The following is a 20108-nucleotide window of genomic DNA, read 5'->3' on the forward strand; positions in this document are numbered from 1 at the left end:
AAATGGAAAAGGAGGTCCAAAAGACCACTGAAGAAAATACTACCCTAAAAATTAGATTGGAGCAAGTGGAAGCTAATGACTTTATGAGAAATCAAGATATTATAAAACAGAACCAAAGGAATAAAAAAATGGAAGACAATGTGAAATATCTCATTGGAAAAACCACTGACCTGGAAAATAGATCCAGGAGAGATAATTTAAAAATTATTGGACTACCTGAAAGCCATGATCAAAAAAAGAGCCTAGATATCATCTTTCAAGAAATTATCAAGGAGAAATGCCCTGATATTCTAGAGCCACAGGGCAAAAATAGAAATTGAAAGAATCCACCGATCACCTCCTCAAATAGATCCCAAAAAGAAAACTCCTAGGAATATTGTCACCAAATTCCAGAGTTCCCAGGTCAAGGAGAAAATACTGCAAGCAGCCAGAAAGAAAATTTGAGTATTATGGAAACACAATCAGGATAATACAAGATCTAGCAGCTTCTACATTAAGGGATCAAAGGGCTTGGAATATGATATTCCGGAGGTCAATGGAGCTAGGATTAAAACCAAGAATCACCTACCTAGCAAAACTGAGTATCATGCTCCAAGGCAAAATATGGATTTTCAATAAAATAGAAGACTTTCAAGCTTTCTCCGTGAAAAGACCAAAGCTGAATAGAAAATTTGACTTTCAAACACAAGAATCAAGAGAAGCATGAAAAGGTAAACAAGAAAGAGAAATCATAAGGGACTTACTAAAGTTGAACTGTTTTTGTTTACATTCTTACATGGAAAGATGATGTGTATAATTCATGAGACCTCAGTATTAGGGCAGCTGAAGGGAATATACATACATATATATGGACAGAGGGCACAGGGTGAGTTGAATATGAAGGGATGATATCTAAAAAAATAGAATCAAATTAAGGGATGAGAGAGGAATATATTGAGAGAGGGATAAAGGGAGAGATAGAATGGAGTAAATTATCTTGCATAAAAGTGGCAAGAAAAAGCAGTTCTGTAGGAAGGGAAGAGGGGGCAGGTGAAGGGGAATGAGTGAATCTTGCTCTCATTGGATTTGACTTGAGGGAATAACATACACACTCAATTGGGTATCTTACCCCACAGGAAAGAAGGAGGAAGGAGATAAAAAAGAGGGCATGATAGAAGGGAGGGCAGATAGGTGGAGGAGGTAATCAAAAGTAAACACTTTTGAAAAGGGGTAGGGTCAAGGGAGAAAAGTGAACAAAGTGGGATAGGTTGGGAAGGAGCAAAATATAGTTAGTCTTTCACAACATGAGTATTGTAGAGGGGTTTTGCATAATGATACACATGTGGCCTATGTTGAATTGCTTGCCTTCTTCGGGAGGGTCGGTGGAGAGGGAAGAGGGGAGAGAATTTGGAACTCAAACTTTTAAAAGCAGATGTTCAAAAAAAAAAGTTTTTGCATGCAACTAGGAAATGAGATATACAGGCAATGGGGCATAGAAATCTGTCTTGCCCTACAAGAAAGTACAGGAAAAGGGGAGGGGGGGTGACAGAAGGGAGGGCTGACTGGGGAACAGGGAAATCAGAATATTTGCCATCTTGGAGTGGGAGGAAGGGTAGAAATGGGGAGAAAATTTGTAATTCAAACTTTTGTGAAAATCAATGCTGAAAACTAAAAATATTAAATAAAAAATAAAATGTGGAAAAAAAAAAGAAAGAAAGCATGGAGGTAGGGCTTTTCTTCCCCCATAATGCTTGCATACCGTAAGCACTTAATAAATGCTTTTTTTCCTCATTTTTTCATCCATTCCTGGAAATTCTAGGGGCTTAGCTAGACCTTCTTTTTAGTTTGGAATGTTTCTGTAAGGGCAGATACTTAAACTCTTAGACATGTGACTCCATAGATACGGCATTTTGACTTACTGCACAAATAGTTTTGTTTTCAGATTGCATTAAATCAGAATTTATGATTCATCTGATTATTATTAGGGTATATTCTCCTGTTTTGTTTCCTAACCTTTGATATTACAGCCTTAACTTTTGGAATTTATTGTTAGGGATGCAAAATGTAGGCTAACATAATGCAGCCTAAAGTCAAAACTACAATTACATGAGAGCGATATTGTGCCTACTGGTATTTGTGTGCCTCCCGCCTATTGGATATTTATTATCTAGAGGGTACACTGGCATTTTAGACTAGGTAACTCCTGATTTTGGACATTATAGGGAAATGGTAAACACAGCGTGGTGCAGAGCAGTAGTCTCAAACTCAAATAGAAATGGGGCTACTAAACCATACATAAGGACTCCTGCAAGACACATATTTACTTAGAAAATCACATATTAGCATCATGTTGTGTTGGTGTGGAAGTTAGAGAATTGGTTTCAGAGCCAGAAGACTTGGGTTCAAATCCTCTCTTTCACATATATAGTGTGGCACTAGGCAAGTCACTTGACCACTCAGTGCTCTAGGAAATTCTCTAAGGTTGTAAATTGCTTAGAACATACTGATCTGATATGGTGTGCATTTTCTCATATAGGAATTCCCTCTACCAATGAAATTCCCTGTCCTTTCAAGTATTATTATTTCCATGAAAATGAATAAACAAACCCAAGCTATTTTTATAGAAAGAAATACATTTTCTATCAAATCATATTAATTACCACTCTAGAATAATCTACAAAAAAAAAGATTCAGTGAAGGAGAAAGGAGAAAGCAACGGAAGGACACTCAAGAAGGTAATGCATTTGCTCAAATTCAGTCACCCCCATGTCCTCAATGATCATTGATTTGGGGACTAACTGATTAGTCTCAGAGAATGCATATTAGCGATAAGAGATGAAACAGGACGTGAAGATCTTTGCAGCTGTCTGATAAAAAAAGTCTATTCTATGACTCAGGTTGTCAGCCTAAAAACCAAATCTCAGCCTTGAGGCCTGGGAGCTACAAGTAGGCTCCCTTTTTTGAATGGGTTGTGTTCCAGAAATATGTAAGTCATTTGTTTGGGAATTAATGTGCATCTTCCTATATGAAAATTTTTCTTTCATATCTACTGGTCATAGGTTCTTTGTTCCTTGTGTCTAACAGGGTATGTGTGGTTCAGTGGAAAGGTGGCTGGCACTTGGGTCAGAGGACTTGGGTTCCTGATGATTACAATGTATGGTTACTATACTTTGATTTTGTGCTGCCATACACTGCCGCACATGGCCTGATGTTCCTCTTGAAAATGCAGCTTCCTGTGGCCCACTCCGGAAGTACCTAGTAACCATCAGGAACCCAGACTGTCTGACTCCAGTGCTGGTCGTCTTTCCACTGAACCACACAAGCCCTGGTATCTTTCTAACACTCTTCTCCAACAGCTCACTGATGCCACCCTGATCCCAGTACCCTGAAGTAGCAGAAGGAAAATTGAAGTCAGGAGACAGAGCTTGAGTCCCATCTCTGACACTCTCTAGCTGTGTTACTATTCATTGACTAATCACAACTTCTTTGGACTTTATTTTCTCCTCCTTTAGAATTGTTATGATAACACTATCTATGTAATTATTTGTCCCTGGTTTACTTCCTTATAGCTGTTAGGGAACATTCAGCAAATCATGCATGTATGTGCACAAGAAACAAAACACAAACCCAAAACAAACAAAAAATCCCTCAGCAACCACTGTGGTTTCCACAGAGTTATAAGGAATTATTAGATTCCTGTGCCAGCCCATGAAAGCCAATGCAAGCCATTAAATCCCTATTGTGCTAAATAGTATTTCAACAATACCTGACCACCATTTGTAAACATCATTTCTATGGAAAGATGCATGCCAAGTTCCCCCTTGATGGTGTTGGAAGGCAGGGGCTGTCAGGAGGTAGGGAGGCCAAGGTAAGGATGCCTGACGCTTACCACTCTGCATCTGTATAAGAGAGAATGCAGCACTCTCCATATACAGAGTAGGCATTCTCTGTCCCTGTGTATCTCATGTAAGAGATATCAGTCAATCAACGGGCATTTATTAAGCACCTACTGTGGACCAGGCACTGTCCTGAGCGTTGAAGATACAAGGACAAAAATGAAACAGGCCCTGCCCTCAAGGAGCTTACTCTGTTGGGGAAGCCAATATGAACATACAGAAATATTTAAAGACTATATACAAAAGAAATATCTTGCAGGCTTTGAGAGGGAGAGGCAGTTAGCACCTGGGAGAGAGTATTCAAAGTCCTCCTGGGAGAGAGTGACTGGGCTGACTTTGGAAGGAAACTGGAAGGGCCCCTGTCTGGGTTATGTTACAGCGCTCTTTAGGATATTCGGGGACATGTACATACAGGTCTCTGGGGGGCGGGGGAAGTGGTGGTAAAAATAAATAAAGCACTGAAAAAAGGCCTTTAGTTTTCCTCCATTAAAAAGGATGCAGTGAATGACAAAGTGGAATTAAAACAATCCCAGGCCTTTCCCAGTCAGTCCATTAGATGCTGGAAATGCATTCATCATAACTGTGTGTTATTTACATCCTTCCATTTATTCTTAAGCACATTTGGGCTCAGCCAAATCTCTGTTTGCCGACACTGGCGGTGCAGAGAGATGTCGCAACCTGGAGTGCATATTAATTGAAATTTATAGCAGCTATTACTTCTGGTGTTATACAAGCATGGTTAGCTAAAGAACTTTCTCCTATTTCCCATAGAACAGAGGTGGCCTGACAGGTGAAGAGAAGGATGCAAATGGGCCTCGATTGAAAACATTTGCTATAATGAATTCCTGTACAAAGCCAGATTATGGAGGCCAGATAGACATATTTTCTCCACTCATTTGTCTTTAAATTGCTGGCTTTGTGAGTTCATTTCTGTTGCCTGTCATCTTCGGCCTTGGCTGCGGGTAGCTTTATATCAGGCCTGCCTTTTACATTTTTAAATACAGACAGCAGAGTGAGGGGTATCTAGTTGGTGTTGTGGATAGGACTCTGGGTATGGAGTCAGAAAGACCTGAGTTCAAATCTGGGTTCAGGTACTTATTAGCCCGTGTGACCCTGGGCAAGCCACTTAACTTATTTGCCTCAGTTTCCTCATTTGTAAAATGAGAATAATAACAGCAGCTACCTTTTTTATGAGGATTAAATGAGATAATAAATCACTTAGCACAGTGCCTGGCACATAGTAAGTGATACAGAATGTTAGCTATTATTGTTTTCCTGTCCCAGGAAACTACTGTGATTATTCAGTATGGCAGCTCACAGCTCCCGCGTGTCATTGCCTCTTAATGCCACATTCACTCGGAAGCTAGACTGTGGGAGCTGGGAAGTGAGTCTCTCAGTGATCCCACCATATGCACTGCCTCCCCTCAAGGATGTCAATGACAGAAACAAAGTTCCTTTATAGACTGAGGTGCTCAGAACAGTCCCTTTTTGTGGCAACAGAGAAATGAAGATGAAAAGGGTTGCTCATTGATTGGGGAATGGATAAACAAACTATATGAATATAATAGAATATTATTGGACTGTGAGAATTGGAAAAGATGAATTATTCAGAAAAAAGTGGGAAGATCTGTGTGAAGAGATACAGAAGGAATGAAGAACTAGAACTATATACTCCATTGGCATTTTGGCATTAGAGGTGGTACACTAGGAGGGCAGAATGTGGCATACCTTTCCAGAGGAATTCCCTCTAGCAGGTGTTTTTACTTGATTATTTTTCTTTGTTACAAAGGAAGATTCAGTTCCAGGAGTTGTATGTATATATTTCCAGAAATAGTTTTGATGTAAAAACAAAGGTCATCAATAAAGATTTTTTAGTTGATCTCTATCTCTAACACCAATTATTAATTATTTTGGGGAGTCCCTACCTGAGACAGAGACCAATGGCATCCCTCTCTTTACCTGTCAAGCCTCCTCTATTCTATGTGAAATAGGAGAAAGTTCTTTAACTAACCATGCTTGTAGAATGCCAGAAGTAATAGCTGCTATAAATTCTAATTAATGTGAGCTGCAGTTCACAGCATCTCTGCACTGCCAGTGTGATGAGGAAGCTCTCTCCGCAAGTGCTCAGCAACTGTTCTACAGCTTAGAGCCTTAGAGAGCTGTCTGTGGTACTGAGAGGTTAAATGACTTACCCAGGGTAACATACATATGTGTCAGAGGCAGGATTCCAATTATGATACATTATTGCCCATAAAGAATATGTTGTTGGGACTCTCCAGAAGATTTCTACTGGGTTGTTTTCTCCTTTATTGCCTTGTTTATGGCTTCAACAACCTTTAAAGGAGGTAATAGAAATGAAGATATTCTAGCTGAACTAAGAAATTATCACTTGAAATTTCCTGAAGACAGTATTTTGCCAGAAAACTTCTCAAAATCATCAGTTTTTGTTGCTGTACTTTTCTTCATATTTGGTTTAAAAGTAAACAACTGCAGGTCTAATAGTCTCTTAGGTAGTTCCCGTCTTTGGCAGACATCCCAAGATTCTTGACTAGAAATCAGTCCTAAGTTACACTTGGCTCCTTCTGACCTCTTCTCCACAAATGCTTTGATTCAGCCATCCTGACCTGCTTGAGGTTTCTCACACAGGATGTTCTGTCTCCAGTCTCTGTGCCTTTTGCTCCGGCTATCCCCCATGCCTGCAATGCTCTGCCCCCTCCCCTCAGTCTCTTAGCTTCCTTGCCTTCCTTAAAGACTCAGCTCAAATCCCATGATCTATAGGAAGCCTGTCCTGGTCTCCCCAGCTCCTAGGGCCTTTCTCCCTCAGGTAATCTTCCATTTACTCTGCATATATCTTATATATGCCTAGTTTTCTCTCACATTAGAATGTAAGCTCCTTGAGGGCAAGGACTGTTTTTGCTTTTCTTTGTATCTCCAGTAGCACAGTGCCTAGCTCATACTAAGAACTAAGTAAATGCTTGTTGGCTGGCTGATTTACATTTTCTGTGTCTTGATTATCTCCTATTCTTCTGTGTTTTAGTTAGCATTTGAAGGAAAGGTAGGTAGGGGCAGGTTAATGTAACTTTCAAATTTCTCTCTGGAGTTTCTAGAATGCCATCATATTTTTTCCCACCATGAAATAAGTATAAATAACAATTATGTTTGCAGACAAAGTATGAGATTTCAAAGCCCCACTGGGAAGTATTGGAATTTCTCTAATAGTAGTGGATTTAAGATTAGCACATTTTCTCAGGCTAGTGTTTTCATGGGTAGCACTGGTGTTGAAACCTTAGCTGTTTTACTGCCCACCATCTTTGTAATCAAGTTCTGTGTGGTAAAAGACCTTTCAAGTTAGAATTTTTCCGAAGTTAGGCCAGAGTTAGTCATCAGATGTTATTGTTCCAACCTTCCTCAGTCTGGGTTATGCTTTTCATTTATGTCTTCTTCTACTGCTTTGAATTTGTCTTTACCAAGTGGCATCCTGTGAGCACTGTTAAACAATACCAGTTCTATTAGTTCTGGGGTTTCTCTCCCTTCTAACTCCTACATAAGAGGGTTATTTACATCTTTCTTAAGAGGAAAGTCATGTGCCTATTTCTGTTGGCTTGCTTTTGCCTAATTGGTTACTACATCCTGTAGTAGGGTGTGTGTGTGTGTGTGTGTGTGTGTGTGTGTGTGTGTGTGTGTGGTGTGTTTTGCCTTCCTGTGTCTCCTTTTTTAAAGTACATAGATGTTCCTTATAAAGTTTTATAGTCAGTATTGTTTTTTTCTCTTACTGATCAAAGGCCTGTTTCAATTTTCAGTCCCAAAAACTAAATCAAAGTAAAGTTTGTGTTTAAAAAACGAACAGAATATGTAGTCTACACAAATTGTGACCTCCCTCTTACTGTGCGTGCGCATGCGCACGCACATGCACACACGCGCGCACACACCCACGTCCCAAATACTATTAGATATATTTGCAAACATCTAGAATTTATAAGGGATAAAGCCTTGGCTTAGGAAGAAATTTAAATGCCAAAGAAATCTCAGTGCTGTCTTGAAAAAGTAGTTCAAAACAAAAGTCTCCCTATCTAGAAATGAGGAAAATGGCATATATGTGTGTATGTATGTATATATGTATGTATGTGTATATACATGTATATGCTGTATATGTGTGTATGCATGTATTTATATATGTATATGGTTTCATTTGAGATGTGGCAATAGATGAGGGCATAGAATTAATTTTTGTTGAATTTTGAATGAAAAATTTGCATATCCAAATAAGAGCCTAGAGAGTAGGAATTTTAGGACTCTACTGGGTGTTTTTAAACTGAGGTCCATGAACTTTTTTTAAAATTGATAACTACATTTCAATCTCATTGGCTTCTTTTGTAATCCTATACATTTAATTTTGTGCACTTAAAAGTATTACGCTGAGGAGGGCAGACTACCAGAGAGGTCTATGACACATAGACTAAAGTCTAAACCCCTGTTGTGTGTTCACTTATACAGTCCCTGACCTTAGAGAAGTTACTTCCCCTTTTTCTCTATTTGTAAAACTGGGCAAAGCGGGAATGACCTATCTCACTATTAATTTTACCAATGGCTTTCACTCATCATAGTGTACCATACTTTGAAACAAACAGAAATGTCATGAAAGCAGAAATTGTCATTAACATTCATTAACAGAGAAAACAAGTTGTGTAGGAAGTGTTAAGTACCACCCTATGACCTGATGCAAATGTTCAGGTGGGCTTCTTTGTGACCCCCTGAAGTAGGAAGCTTCCTGTTCAACTTTTGTACTTGTCCTTGCAGGCCGACAGATGACAGCAACCAGCCCCCAGGCAGGGGAGTTCTCTCTATGCATGGACTCACCTTTGGTGTCATCAGAGTGGATTCTGAAGAAAAGCTCTCAGTTCTGACTGTGCAGGATGTAGGCTTGGTGATGCCTGGAGGTAAGGACTGGCAGCAGCGCTGTGTTCTGGGAAATAGGCAGCGTGAGATTCTTTTAAAAAAACTCTAGAAAATGTGGCAATAGAAATACCAGTACTGTGTAACTAGGGGGACCAAGGACCACAGGGATGGAGAGTCTCTTTTTATTTTCTTAAGGAGATTAAGAAATGCTATCTTTGAGCATTTTAGCATGTTCCTTATTTTGGCTAACACCTTCTTTCTCTTTCCCCTTCCCCTTTTTATCCACTCACTTACCCAGATGCAGCATAGCATGGTAGAAACAGCATTGGTCAGGGAAAGTGTGTCTTAGTCCTGACTGTGCCATTAGTTGGCTATGTGACCTTGTGTTAATCATGTAAGCTCTCTTGGCTTCCATTTTCTTATTTGTAAAAATGATGGGGTTGGGTTATCTGTGTGATATGTGATGTTGCATCCATTTTAAAACCCTCTGATTCCTAAATTCCCAGATTGTCTGTGTCATTTTCATCTTTGACAGTTTTGTATATTCCTTTGAATACACTGGATATATGTCCTTTCGAGTTTGGACCATAGATCTAGAAATCAAAGGGGTCTTTGAGATCATCTAGTCTTACATATCCCCTAATATTACAACAATAACACTGATGATGATAGCTAACATTAACATGGCCCTTGAAGGTTTGCAAAGCACTTTTACAAATATTAATTCATTATATTTCTCCTCACAACAATCCTGGGAGGTGGGAGCTGTAATCATTTCCACTTCCCAGATAGACAAACCAAGCAGACTGAGGTTAAGTCACAACTTGCCCAGGCTAAGTGTCCAGGGCAGGATTCGAACTTTTAAGCCTTCCTTATTCCAGGTGCAGTGCTCTATGTACTATGGTGCCACCTAGCTGCCAAGTGCTTTACAGAAGCACTTGTAATTTGATCCTCCCAATGTCCCCGAGAGATGGGTGTTATTATTATCCCATTTTACAGTTGTGGAACCTGAGGCAAACACAGGTTAAATGACTTGCCCAAGGTCATACGACTAGTAAGTGTCAGGATGGACTTGAATGGCAGTTTTCTAACTCTGGGGCTAGTGTTCTTTCTGAAGCACCATCCTGGCTTCCTTTTGTGGAGGTACCGCATAGTAAGCCCTGCTGGCAACCTAGTCAGTTTATCAGAATCTCACCCAGGAATTGGGCAGGAGCATTGCTATGTGCATTATTGGGGACAAAATAAAGCCTGACTCCATATATAACTGTAACACATGGTACAAAGTATGATTTCTCAGGAGAGAGGCTAGCAGGCAGCATATTTGGTGTCAAGGAACCTGGGTTCAAGTCCCAGACCTTCTGTTTATTATCTATATATCCAGATATGCTCTTCTAAAGCATATTCAGAGAGCCATAGATTTAGAGCCAGAAGAGACCCTAGAAGGAAGGGATATATTAAGAGGCAGCTAGAGATGAAATCAACTGTACATGAAAAGCTTGGTCTGGATGATCTTTGAGGTCCCTTTCATAACTAAATCCTGTGAACCTGTGGGTACCATTCTATGGGTATGAATTTCCCTGCCATTGTCTGGTCTTGGCGTTGGTCTTCACTTTACCCTTTTCAGGCACAAAGGGAAGTGAGCCACTCATCAGATTCTTCCTCCTGTGCTCACACACATCACATAGTTATCTCATCTCTTAGCAGGTTCTTTACCCGTCATAGAAACTTTGTTCAAACATTCCCATCCTTGACTTTATCTCCCTAGCCTGGGCCTACTCTGTTTTCTAGTGCAAGAGAAGTATCTTGTTTCAAGTTCTCTGTCATAGTGTTGGCTCTAATAATGAATGGCAAAATAATGAATTCCCAAGACTGTTACCCAAACTGACCAAGTCCTGGTATGAATCCATCTCCTTGTCAGGAATTGGATTGAATGGGGTGGAACACTCTCTTCTGAAATGTTAGTATTTTTGGTCCCTAGTCACATTTGTGATCAGCATTTGAACAAGATGGATACCTAAGTGAACATATCAAGGTGCAGCCTGCAAGAAAAACTTGAGAACTCTATCGTGAAGTGATTCAATAGAAGCCTAGACTTATCTTTGGATACAGTTACACATATGAAAGAAACTTTATGTTTACAAAGCAGCTGTAACATTTTTTGCTGCATCTCTAAACTTAATAAAGAATTTAAGATCAAAGTTGAAGATTTTCATTAGACATTTGAAGCTTGAATATGGTTGTGGCTTGCTGCTTTAGCTGTTAGATTTGAAGAGATTTTAAGGGACAGGTGTCGCATTTGTTGGTTTCCAGGGATGTGGCTGTCCTCCTTCAAATGACTACCATATTGCATTTTATTTAATTGGGGCACAGGACACGGCAACTCCAAAACCTTATATTCTTATATCCTGAGTTTATCCTAAATATCTCAATCTTACCCACACATTGAAGAAAGTCACTATTTGTTTTAGATAAATTTCATATATTGAAATTGGAGAAATTTGAATTATTTGTCTCTGTCACAACTTTTTGCTGGAACACACAAAATTATGATTCCTTTCTTGGGTAAACAAATGCTGGGCTTTTTATTATTCTGTTGATTCTATGCCAGACTCTCTTTTCCCTTCTGGGCCGTACATTTTTTTTAATGTCCTTTGTGCTTTCTTGTTTCACTTTTAGCTATCATGTGTGCAGTGAAGCCAGATGGAATTCCTCAGCTGTGCAGAACAGATGAGATTGGAGAACTCTGTGTGTGTGCAATTGCTACGGGTACATCGTATTATGGCCTCTCGGGCATGACCAAGAACACGTTTGAGGTAGGCTGAATAGAAATGTCACCAAATAACTCTGCCTGGGGGTCATTTTTGAAGCTTCACCTCACGGTAGCTATTTTTAGATCTCACGTGGTGGCGGAATAGGGTAGAATTCTGATTTTTCTTTAAGGAAACTGATAGATATTTTTATTAAAGTGACTGGTGAACTTGGGGAGTTCTATGATAACTGCAGACCTTTTGCGTCACTCCAGTGTAGTGGCTGGTTTCGGGAACAGAGCGCTTTTCTCTGGCACTCATTAATCTGTTGGTCAGAAAGTACTTATGTGCTTGTGTTCATATGGCATTTTGGGAAGTAGTATGCAACATGGCAACTAGACTGTAAGCTCTTTGAGGGCTGGAAACATGAGTTACGTATCTTTGCATTCTCCAAAACACATAGCACAGTGCTGGCCCAGAGTAAGCGTCAAAAAAGTATTGAGTGAATGAATGAATGTCCCACAGACCACGGACCTCAGAGGACCTGGGTTTTCAATCCTAGCTGTGTCATTTGTGACTTCTATGACATTGGGCAAGTCACATGCCACCTCTGGCCCTCAGTTCTTGATCTTTAAAATGATGGGGTTTGGAGTCTGGCCTCTGAGATCCTCTCCAGCTCTACACCAATGCTCCTAGGATCCTTCCCTAAAGGGGCTTTCTATCTAATACTTAATTTGGATAAGCCAACAGAACCAATAAACATCTAAAAATATGTGTGAATTGTCATATAAATATTCTGCTCCAGAATGTAAGTAAATGTGCATTGTGGGACAGTGAGCAAATGGGAACTAAGGAGAGCTTAGTGTTGAGACAGAATGAATTTGGGGTAAACAGTATGGACAATTGCTCTCTGTGGCCATGTTTTCCCCCTCTGCTAGACGGTAAGCTCCCTGAAGGCCCAGGGCCAATGTCTTATTTCCACTTTGTTTCTCCCTCCCCTGCCTAATACAGGCTTTGAACACAATAAATACTTATGAGCATCTAATCTCTATCTTTCCCATAAGCTAAATGGTCAGGAATCTTATGGCCCTTCAGTGTTTTCCTCCATATTTTATCACAGGACAGACAGAAAGCACATTTAGCAATCCATGGTTCTGTCATTCTGACATAATAATAATTTTTTAAAAGCTAGCATTTATATAGTGCTTTAGGGTTTGCAAAGCACTTTGCAAATATTATCTCATTTTATTTGCACAATAATCCTGAGAGGTTTTGGTGCTATTAGAATTAATGGATTCAAGATTATTATCCTTATTTTACAGATAAAGAAACTGAGGTAAACAGAAGTTACTGACTTGCCTAGAGTCACAGCTTATTGAGTGTCTGAGGCTGAATTTTAACTCAGGTCTTCCTAACTTCTAGCCTGGCACTCTATCCACTGCACCACCTAGCTTTTACTAAGCAATTTACATGGAATGAATAATTTGTTTGATAAATCCTTAAAGATGAAAGCAAAATGTTTGGTATTCATGAGCAATAAATGCATCCAAAATCTAAGCAGTAATAGTTTAACCCACTTTCTCTTAGAGGGTTAACTCTGTGAGAATAGGGCCTATATTTTCCCTGCCTTTCATAGTGTTCCCTGTGATACTGTCCTGGGTATGTCAGTTTTTTGGAATTATAATCTTCATAATTTTTTTGAATCTGTATTCAGCTTTTAAAAATATCCTTTAAATCCAGACCTGACTTTGCCTAAGTAAACATATGTATCCTTTCATACGTGATTTATTTATCCATTAGCTCAGAGACTACTTTTATATTTTGATTTATTTCTCTCACATTTCTCTTTTTCATTAAAGGGAGTAATAAGAGAAAGTAACATCTTCATGAATGACATCACATATTTTTGCAACTAAACATGAATTCTAATTTTACTTATATATTCATTTTAATGTCCATGAATTTTAAATAGATTTTATTGACATTTCTTGTTTTTATATCATTTGCATTTCCCAGTGAATCCCTTTTTCTTCCTCCTCCCAGATAGTCATCCCTTAAAATAAAGACTGAAAAAGAGAAGTAGTAAAAGTTCAGCAAAATTAATCAACACATTGAAAAAATCCAATGTTACAGGCAGTGTTCCATATGCATCTTCTCCCACCTCTGCAAAAAAAAAAAAAAAAAAAAAGGAACAGGAGAGTGCCATCTCATATCTCTTCTTAGGGGCCAAGCTTGGTCATTGGAATTTCAGAGAATTCAGTTTTGATTCTTTTGATGTGATTTTTACCATGCATGTGATTGTAGTCATTGTGTGTATTGTTATATCTTTTTTACTTATAAACATTGAATGTCCTGCCTTCAGTTGAATTAATTAGCACTTATTTGATCATCATTTAAGAAGTCAGTTGACACTAGAGAACATATCTAGACAAAGGTGCCCAGGTAGTGAGCAGTCTGGAAGCAGTGATATAAATAGCAGGGGGGGAAAAAGATTTAGGAAGGCCATGGTAGATATCATGAGATACTTGAAGGGCTGCCATCTGAAGAAGTTCATCAAGTCTATTGGTCCAGAGAAGTTACTGGGTGGGATTTACAGGGAAATATCTTATGTATGAATGAAAGGAAGATTAAAGTGAGATGACATGGTAGGAAAAGCACTACACTTGGGGTCACAAGACTTCAGATACTAGCTATTGGAAGCCAGTTAGCCTTTCTGAACTTCAGTTTCCTCATTAATAAAGTGGGGATAGTAATATGAAGGATATTGTGAACATCTCTCCTTCACAAGGATGTTGTGATGGTCAAATTAGGTTCATAAAGTACCCAGTGGTCATAATTTGTTGTTGTTCAGTTTTGTCCAATTTTTCATTGACCCCATTTGGGGTTTACTTGGCAAAAATGCTGGAGTGGTTTGCTGTTTTCTTCTCTGGCTCATTTTACAGATGAGGGAACTGAGGCAAACAAGGTTAAGTTGTTTGCCCCGGGTCACACACAGTAAGTAAGTATCTAAGGTCAAATTTGAACTCAGGAAGATGAATCTTCCCAACTCCTGGTCTGGTACTCTATCCACTGTACTACCTTGCTGCCTCAGTGGTCATAAAATACCATATAAATATAAGTGAATATTATTATTAATTTATCTAACCCTAAGAAAATCCCTGCAGTTGAGTGAACCCTTCTTATGGATTGTAAGGTAAGTAGAAGATTAGGAACAAATGAAATTACAGAAGAAATGGAAGAAAAGAGGCTTTTCAGAGAACAGGATTTTTAGTTTTATCAGTTCTCTAGTCCTTTTGGTTTCCAGTTTACCATTGACAAAAAAGAAAGGTCTCTCATACAACAGTATGTTTCTAGCAGTACTTTTTTGTTTTAGCAAAGAACTGGAAACCAAGTACGTAGCATCAATTGAGGAGAAGCTGTTTTTCCCCCTCTCTCTTAAAAAAAAATCTTTTATAAGGGATGGCTCTCTGGGAGAAGCTAGAGGGAGGAACATAGAGGAAAATGAAGGTGACATAAAAGTAAAGATACAAATAAAACTGTTTTTTTTTAAGTTGGCATGTAATGTAGTTAAACAGGCAGTGTAATATGAGGGAAGGAGCTCTGAACTTGAAGTGAAGAAAAATAGCCATTGACACTTTCTTGCTTTGTGACCCTGGGCAAGTCATTTAACTTTTATGATTCTCAGTTTTCTCATCTGCAAAATGGGTATAAAAACACCTATAGTATGTTTCCTGGTTGCTTTGGGTGATCCTTAATTTCCCCTATTTGTTTCCTTGCCAAGTGTATCTAAAGGAGTTTTATTAACAAACTAAAAACCACAGATTTGCTGTTCAGTACTTGGACAAGTCACTTTTCCTTTCTTGGTCTCAGTTTCCCATTTACAAAATATGGGGGTTAGGCCTTCCTAGTTCTAAAATTCTAGGATTCAAGAAAAAACCAAGAGGGGAACATTCCATAATAGGCTTTCCTTCCATTTGGGGCTCATGTTTTCAATCAGAAACTGGATAACCACATCTCAAGAATATTATGGAAGGGAAGCCTTCATTGATCATGAAGTTCAATGTCAACGAGATGATGTGGAAAGTCACTTTCATCTCTAATGTTCTGTGATTTTGTTTGTTTTTTGAGATTTGCTCTCCCTATCTCATTCAAACAGAAAGTACAGTAGTCACTTTTGGTCTAAGCCTGTAAACAGTCTTTGATCTGCTCTCTTTTTAAGCTGAGCTAGTTTACCCCACCTTGGCCATCCTGGTTGCCCCCTCCATGCTAGAGGCTTGCCTAACTGCTTCTGGAATCAATGCAGCCAGTCAGCTTCAGGCCACTGAAGCTCAGAACTCCCGGGTTCAAGCAATCTACCAGCCCCAGCCTCCTTGGCAGCAGGGATTATCAGGGCCCAGAATATTCCTTATGCTTATTAGGAATATATTTCGCACACTACTGGGATCTCTGACATAAAACATAGTACAATTAACAATATGAAGATGAAAGTAGTACTGAGAAGCTTCTGTATGTTTTTCCTTAGGTGTTTCCTATGACAAGTTCAGGGGCTCCAATCAGCGAATACCCATTTATAAGGACAGGATTATTGGGATTTATTGGTCCCGGTGGACTTGTCTTTGTGGTGGGTAAAATGGATGGCCTGATGGTTGTCAGTGGGCGAAGACACAATGCTGATGACATTGTAGCAACAGCATTGGCAGTAGAACCAATGAAATTTGTCTACAGAGGAAGGTGAGTTACAATTCCTTCTTAACCTAGTTCCATTTTTAATATGCAGATCAGACAAGTCTTTTGTGATGTGAAGATGAAAAATGGTAAAACAGGGCAATTCACTTTACCTTGCTGGGCCTCAGTCCTCTAATCTGTAAAATGAGGCAGTTGTACCGGCTTACCTCTGAAGGCTCTCTCAACTCTGAAATCTCTATGATTCTTTGGAAACTTTGCAAGGCTTGTAAAATGTATGAGAATATACCAAAAGATCTCTTAAGGTGAAAGTTTAAATATGACAGTATTAGTGTAATGCCTCTTGGATTGTTCACTGTAATCTTCATTAAAACCTTTTCCTTTCTAGGCACTGTTAGATTTAAGCTATACTTTCATAGAATAACAATAATGTCTTACATCTAACACTTACATTATTAAAGGACCTTCACATTTCCCATCTCATTTTATCTCACAACACCTCTGTGACATTGGCAGAGTTTATTAGTAACATTATCTCTATTTTAAAGGAGCGGAAAGTACTTTGAGAAGTTTTAGAGCAATTGAGTCTCAGAATCAGCAAGAAATCTGAGCCACTTGGTCCAATGGCATCTTCTCTAGTATGTCTACAACAGAGTCGGCTTCCAACTTCTACTTAGAGAAACTTCCACTTCCTAAGGCAGTTCATTCTACTTTTGGCTAACTCTGCTTGCTAGGAAGTTTTTTCTTATGCCCATTAACCTTCCCTATCACCTCTACACCAACACACCAGCCTAGGAGGAAGGCCAAGCACCCTGTTTGCTTCTCCCACTTTCAGACCTTTCTTATGCTGTCATCACTTATCAACTTCTCCTTTTGAGATTCACTTTATCCAGATATATCGCCCTGTCCAAATCCTGGTAGCTGTTACCTACTGATCCCCGGGTCATTCTATCTCCTTTCTCAAAGAAAGCTCAGTACTTGGCTCCCAGTCTTCCTCTCCACCCCAGGCTCTGCCTCTGTACTTAAATATACATGTTGGTCTATCCAAAACATTCTGATTTCCCAGTTCATCTTCATTCCTCGTGTCCTGCACTCCACTCCACTATAATCAGTCTTCATTTCTTCATTGTTCGGAAGAGTACCATTTCCATAACACGCAACCCTGAAATTCCTCTGTCTAACCATAGCCTTCTATCCTTCCATTTCTCCAGATGCTTTTACTACACCTGGACCTATTCTTTGTCCTCACTGTATTTTCCATTCTTTCCACATCTTCCTTATTTCCAAGTTCATCATGTTTTATCTGGCCTCAGCTTCCTCCTTCTGTAATCTTGGCACTAGAGTTAACTGGTTCGATTTGATGGTACCTCCTGCCCTAAAATCCCTTTCCAATCTACAACTCTAGGTAAGATCTATCATCCACCATCTTACTGAACAACACTAGGGAAAGTTAACAACCATTCTGAGTGTGTATATGCCAGAAACATATTTTATTTAGTATCAGCTAGGCTCCCACTGGTACCTTGCCATCCTTTTTCTCTTCCCTGGTTCCCTATCTTTTTAAATCCCCACATCTATTCCAGATCTTCTCTTCTCAACCTACATCTCCTGCCCATCTCTGCTTCCTTTCAACAAAGACTTATTTGCTGATCGGCTCTTACTAATAAGATTTAGGCTATTCATTACAGGTTCCACTGCAATTCTGTATCTAAAATCCCCCCACCTTCATACCGCAGTCTTTCTTCCTTTTGCTGTAATCTCAGAGGAAAAGGTGATCTTTCTTGCCTAAGCCAACTACTCTACTTGAAACCTTCCTTTCTCGTCCATGACCTGTTCCTTTGATCATTCCTTCTCTTGGCAAACTTCAATCTCTCCTTATCCACTGACTCTTTATGTTCTGCATAAAACATACCCAAATCTCCCCCATCCTTAAAAAAAAAATGAATTGTCCATGCCATCCCTTCAAGCTATCTTCTACCCTCTCTTTCTATGTGAAACTCCTATAAAAAGCTAGCTCCACTCATTGATTCTCCCTCCTCTCCTCCATAATTCCTCTAGAGTTGGTAAGAACTCACCAGCCCTCTTGTACAACCCATTCAGGAAAGAAATCCTTAGTAAAACATACTGAATGAGTGATCACTAGCGTCTGCTGGAAGACTTCCAATAAGAGGAGATCCACCACCTCCCAAAGCTGCTCATTCCACTTTGGGACAACTCTGACGTTTAAGAAGTCTTTTCTGGACATCAAACCTAAATTCGTCTCTTTGCAGCCACTATTCCTTGCTCCCACGTCTAGATAGAATGCATCTACTTCCTACATGTGACAGATTTTCAGGTGCTTGCATATAGATCTCACGTCCTTCTAAGCGTACTCTTCTTCTATACATCCCCAGTGTCTTCAGCCTATTCTTCTGTGACGTGTTCAGTGCCTTGCATTGAACACTTTCCTGGTTGCCCCTTTCTATACTCAGTCCAAACATTTCAGTGCCTCTCAGTTTCCCAGGCAACTCCCAAATAAGGTACAGAGCAAACCACACTCTGCATTAAGGAAGAAAGATGGAAGAGAGGAAAGGAGAGAGGAAGGAAAAAAGGAAAGAAGGGAGGGAGGGAGGGAGGAGGAAAGGTGGAAGAGAGGAAGAAAGGGGAGGAGAAAGGGAAGACTTATTAGGCACCTCTTTTATGCCAACTACTGTGCTAAGTGTTTTTACAAATATTATCTTTTGCAGTACTAACAAAAACACTGGGAATTATCACAACAGTACTGAGGGGTGGGTACTATTATGCCCATTTTAGAATTGAGAAAACTGAGGCAAATAGGAGTTAAGTGACATAGCTAGTAAATATCTGTGGCTGAATTTAAACTCAGTCCAAAGTTATACTGGCTGCTGACTCATATGGAGCTTGCAATCCACTAAAGCCCCTAATCTCTTTCAGACAGACTACCGTTAACCATGTCTCCCCCATTCTTGCCAGTAAAGCACACCAAACTTGTAAAATGCTTTTTGGAGCAATCTTTAGCTTATTAAGAAGCCTGTGAATGGCTAAGACTTGTCTACCACCAAAATAAGGTAATAGCTCCCTTAATGGCTTCCCATCCTGGCTGCATAAAAGGAACTATGAAATCTGTGACATGAAATCAAGAGATCTTCAAAGAGCCTTTGAGTCTGCCTTAACCACCAACACACAAAGTGACTTTGAATGAGTTAGCTCCTCTGTCTTGGCTACAGTTTCCTTATCAATAAAAAGAGTGTCTTGGGCTATATGGTATTTAAAGTTCCTTCCAATTCTTAATGGCCAATGATCCCATGATCATAATCTTGTGGAAAGGTTGTTGGTGTGCAGTTGTTCCGTTGTGTCTAACTCTTTATGACCCCACGGACGAATTGAAAAAGATATTGGGGTGGTTTGCCATGTTCCCATTTTACAGACGAAGAACTGAGGAAATAGGGGTTAAGTGATTTGCCCAGAGGTCACGTAGGTAGTAAATAAATGTCTGAGGCTGGATTTGAACACAGATATTCCTGACTGCAGACCCGGTGCTCTGTCCCCTGCAACACCTAGCTGTGGAAAGGTGGGCTTGCTTAAAGGAAAAGCCAGAGTCCTCAGTTTTGAAAGTGAAACCCCCTGAGTTCCTGAGACAGAGCTACCCTGTAGGTCCATCCTCAGGTGATGAAATACTGACATCAGTGTTGCGCTGTAGACTCCTACACTGCTATTTTCTGTAGCCCTTACATAATTACACATTGAAATCTTTATTAAAAGATATAAAAACTTGTCATGGTTACTTGAAGGTTACTGGAGGCAAAGGTTTCAAGTTCCATTTTGAAGCCTAGTGCTGTTTTCGCTCTCACCCCCTCTTTAAGGCTCTCCTCTCTCACCCTTGCTTCCCTCCCCTTCTCCCCCAAAG

At 39.6% G+C, this 20108-nt stretch overlaps 1 protein-coding gene across 1 annotated transcript in view; it reads left to right on the forward strand.

The window, feature by feature from the left end:
* Nucleotides 1-20108, forward strand: part of DIP2C (disco interacting protein 2 homolog C) — a 592611-nt gene that overhangs the window by 463524 nt on the left and 108979 nt on the right. Inside the window, exons 19-21 of the mRNA XM_036759139.1 lie at nt 8673-8812; nt 11448-11584; nt 16041-16249. Of these exons, the coding sequence (XP_036615034.1) occupies nt 8673-8812; nt 11448-11584; nt 16041-16249 (486 nt within the window). The remainder of the gene's footprint in view (nt 1-8672; nt 8813-11447; nt 11585-16040; nt 16250-20108) is intronic.

The sequence above is a fragment of the Trichosurus vulpecula genome, chromosome 5 (genome assembly GCF_011100635.1).
Source record: "Trichosurus vulpecula isolate mTriVul1 chromosome 5, mTriVul1.pri, whole genome shotgun sequence".
Taxonomy (NCBI): domain Eukaryota; kingdom Metazoa; phylum Chordata; class Mammalia; order Diprotodontia; family Phalangeridae; genus Trichosurus; species Trichosurus vulpecula.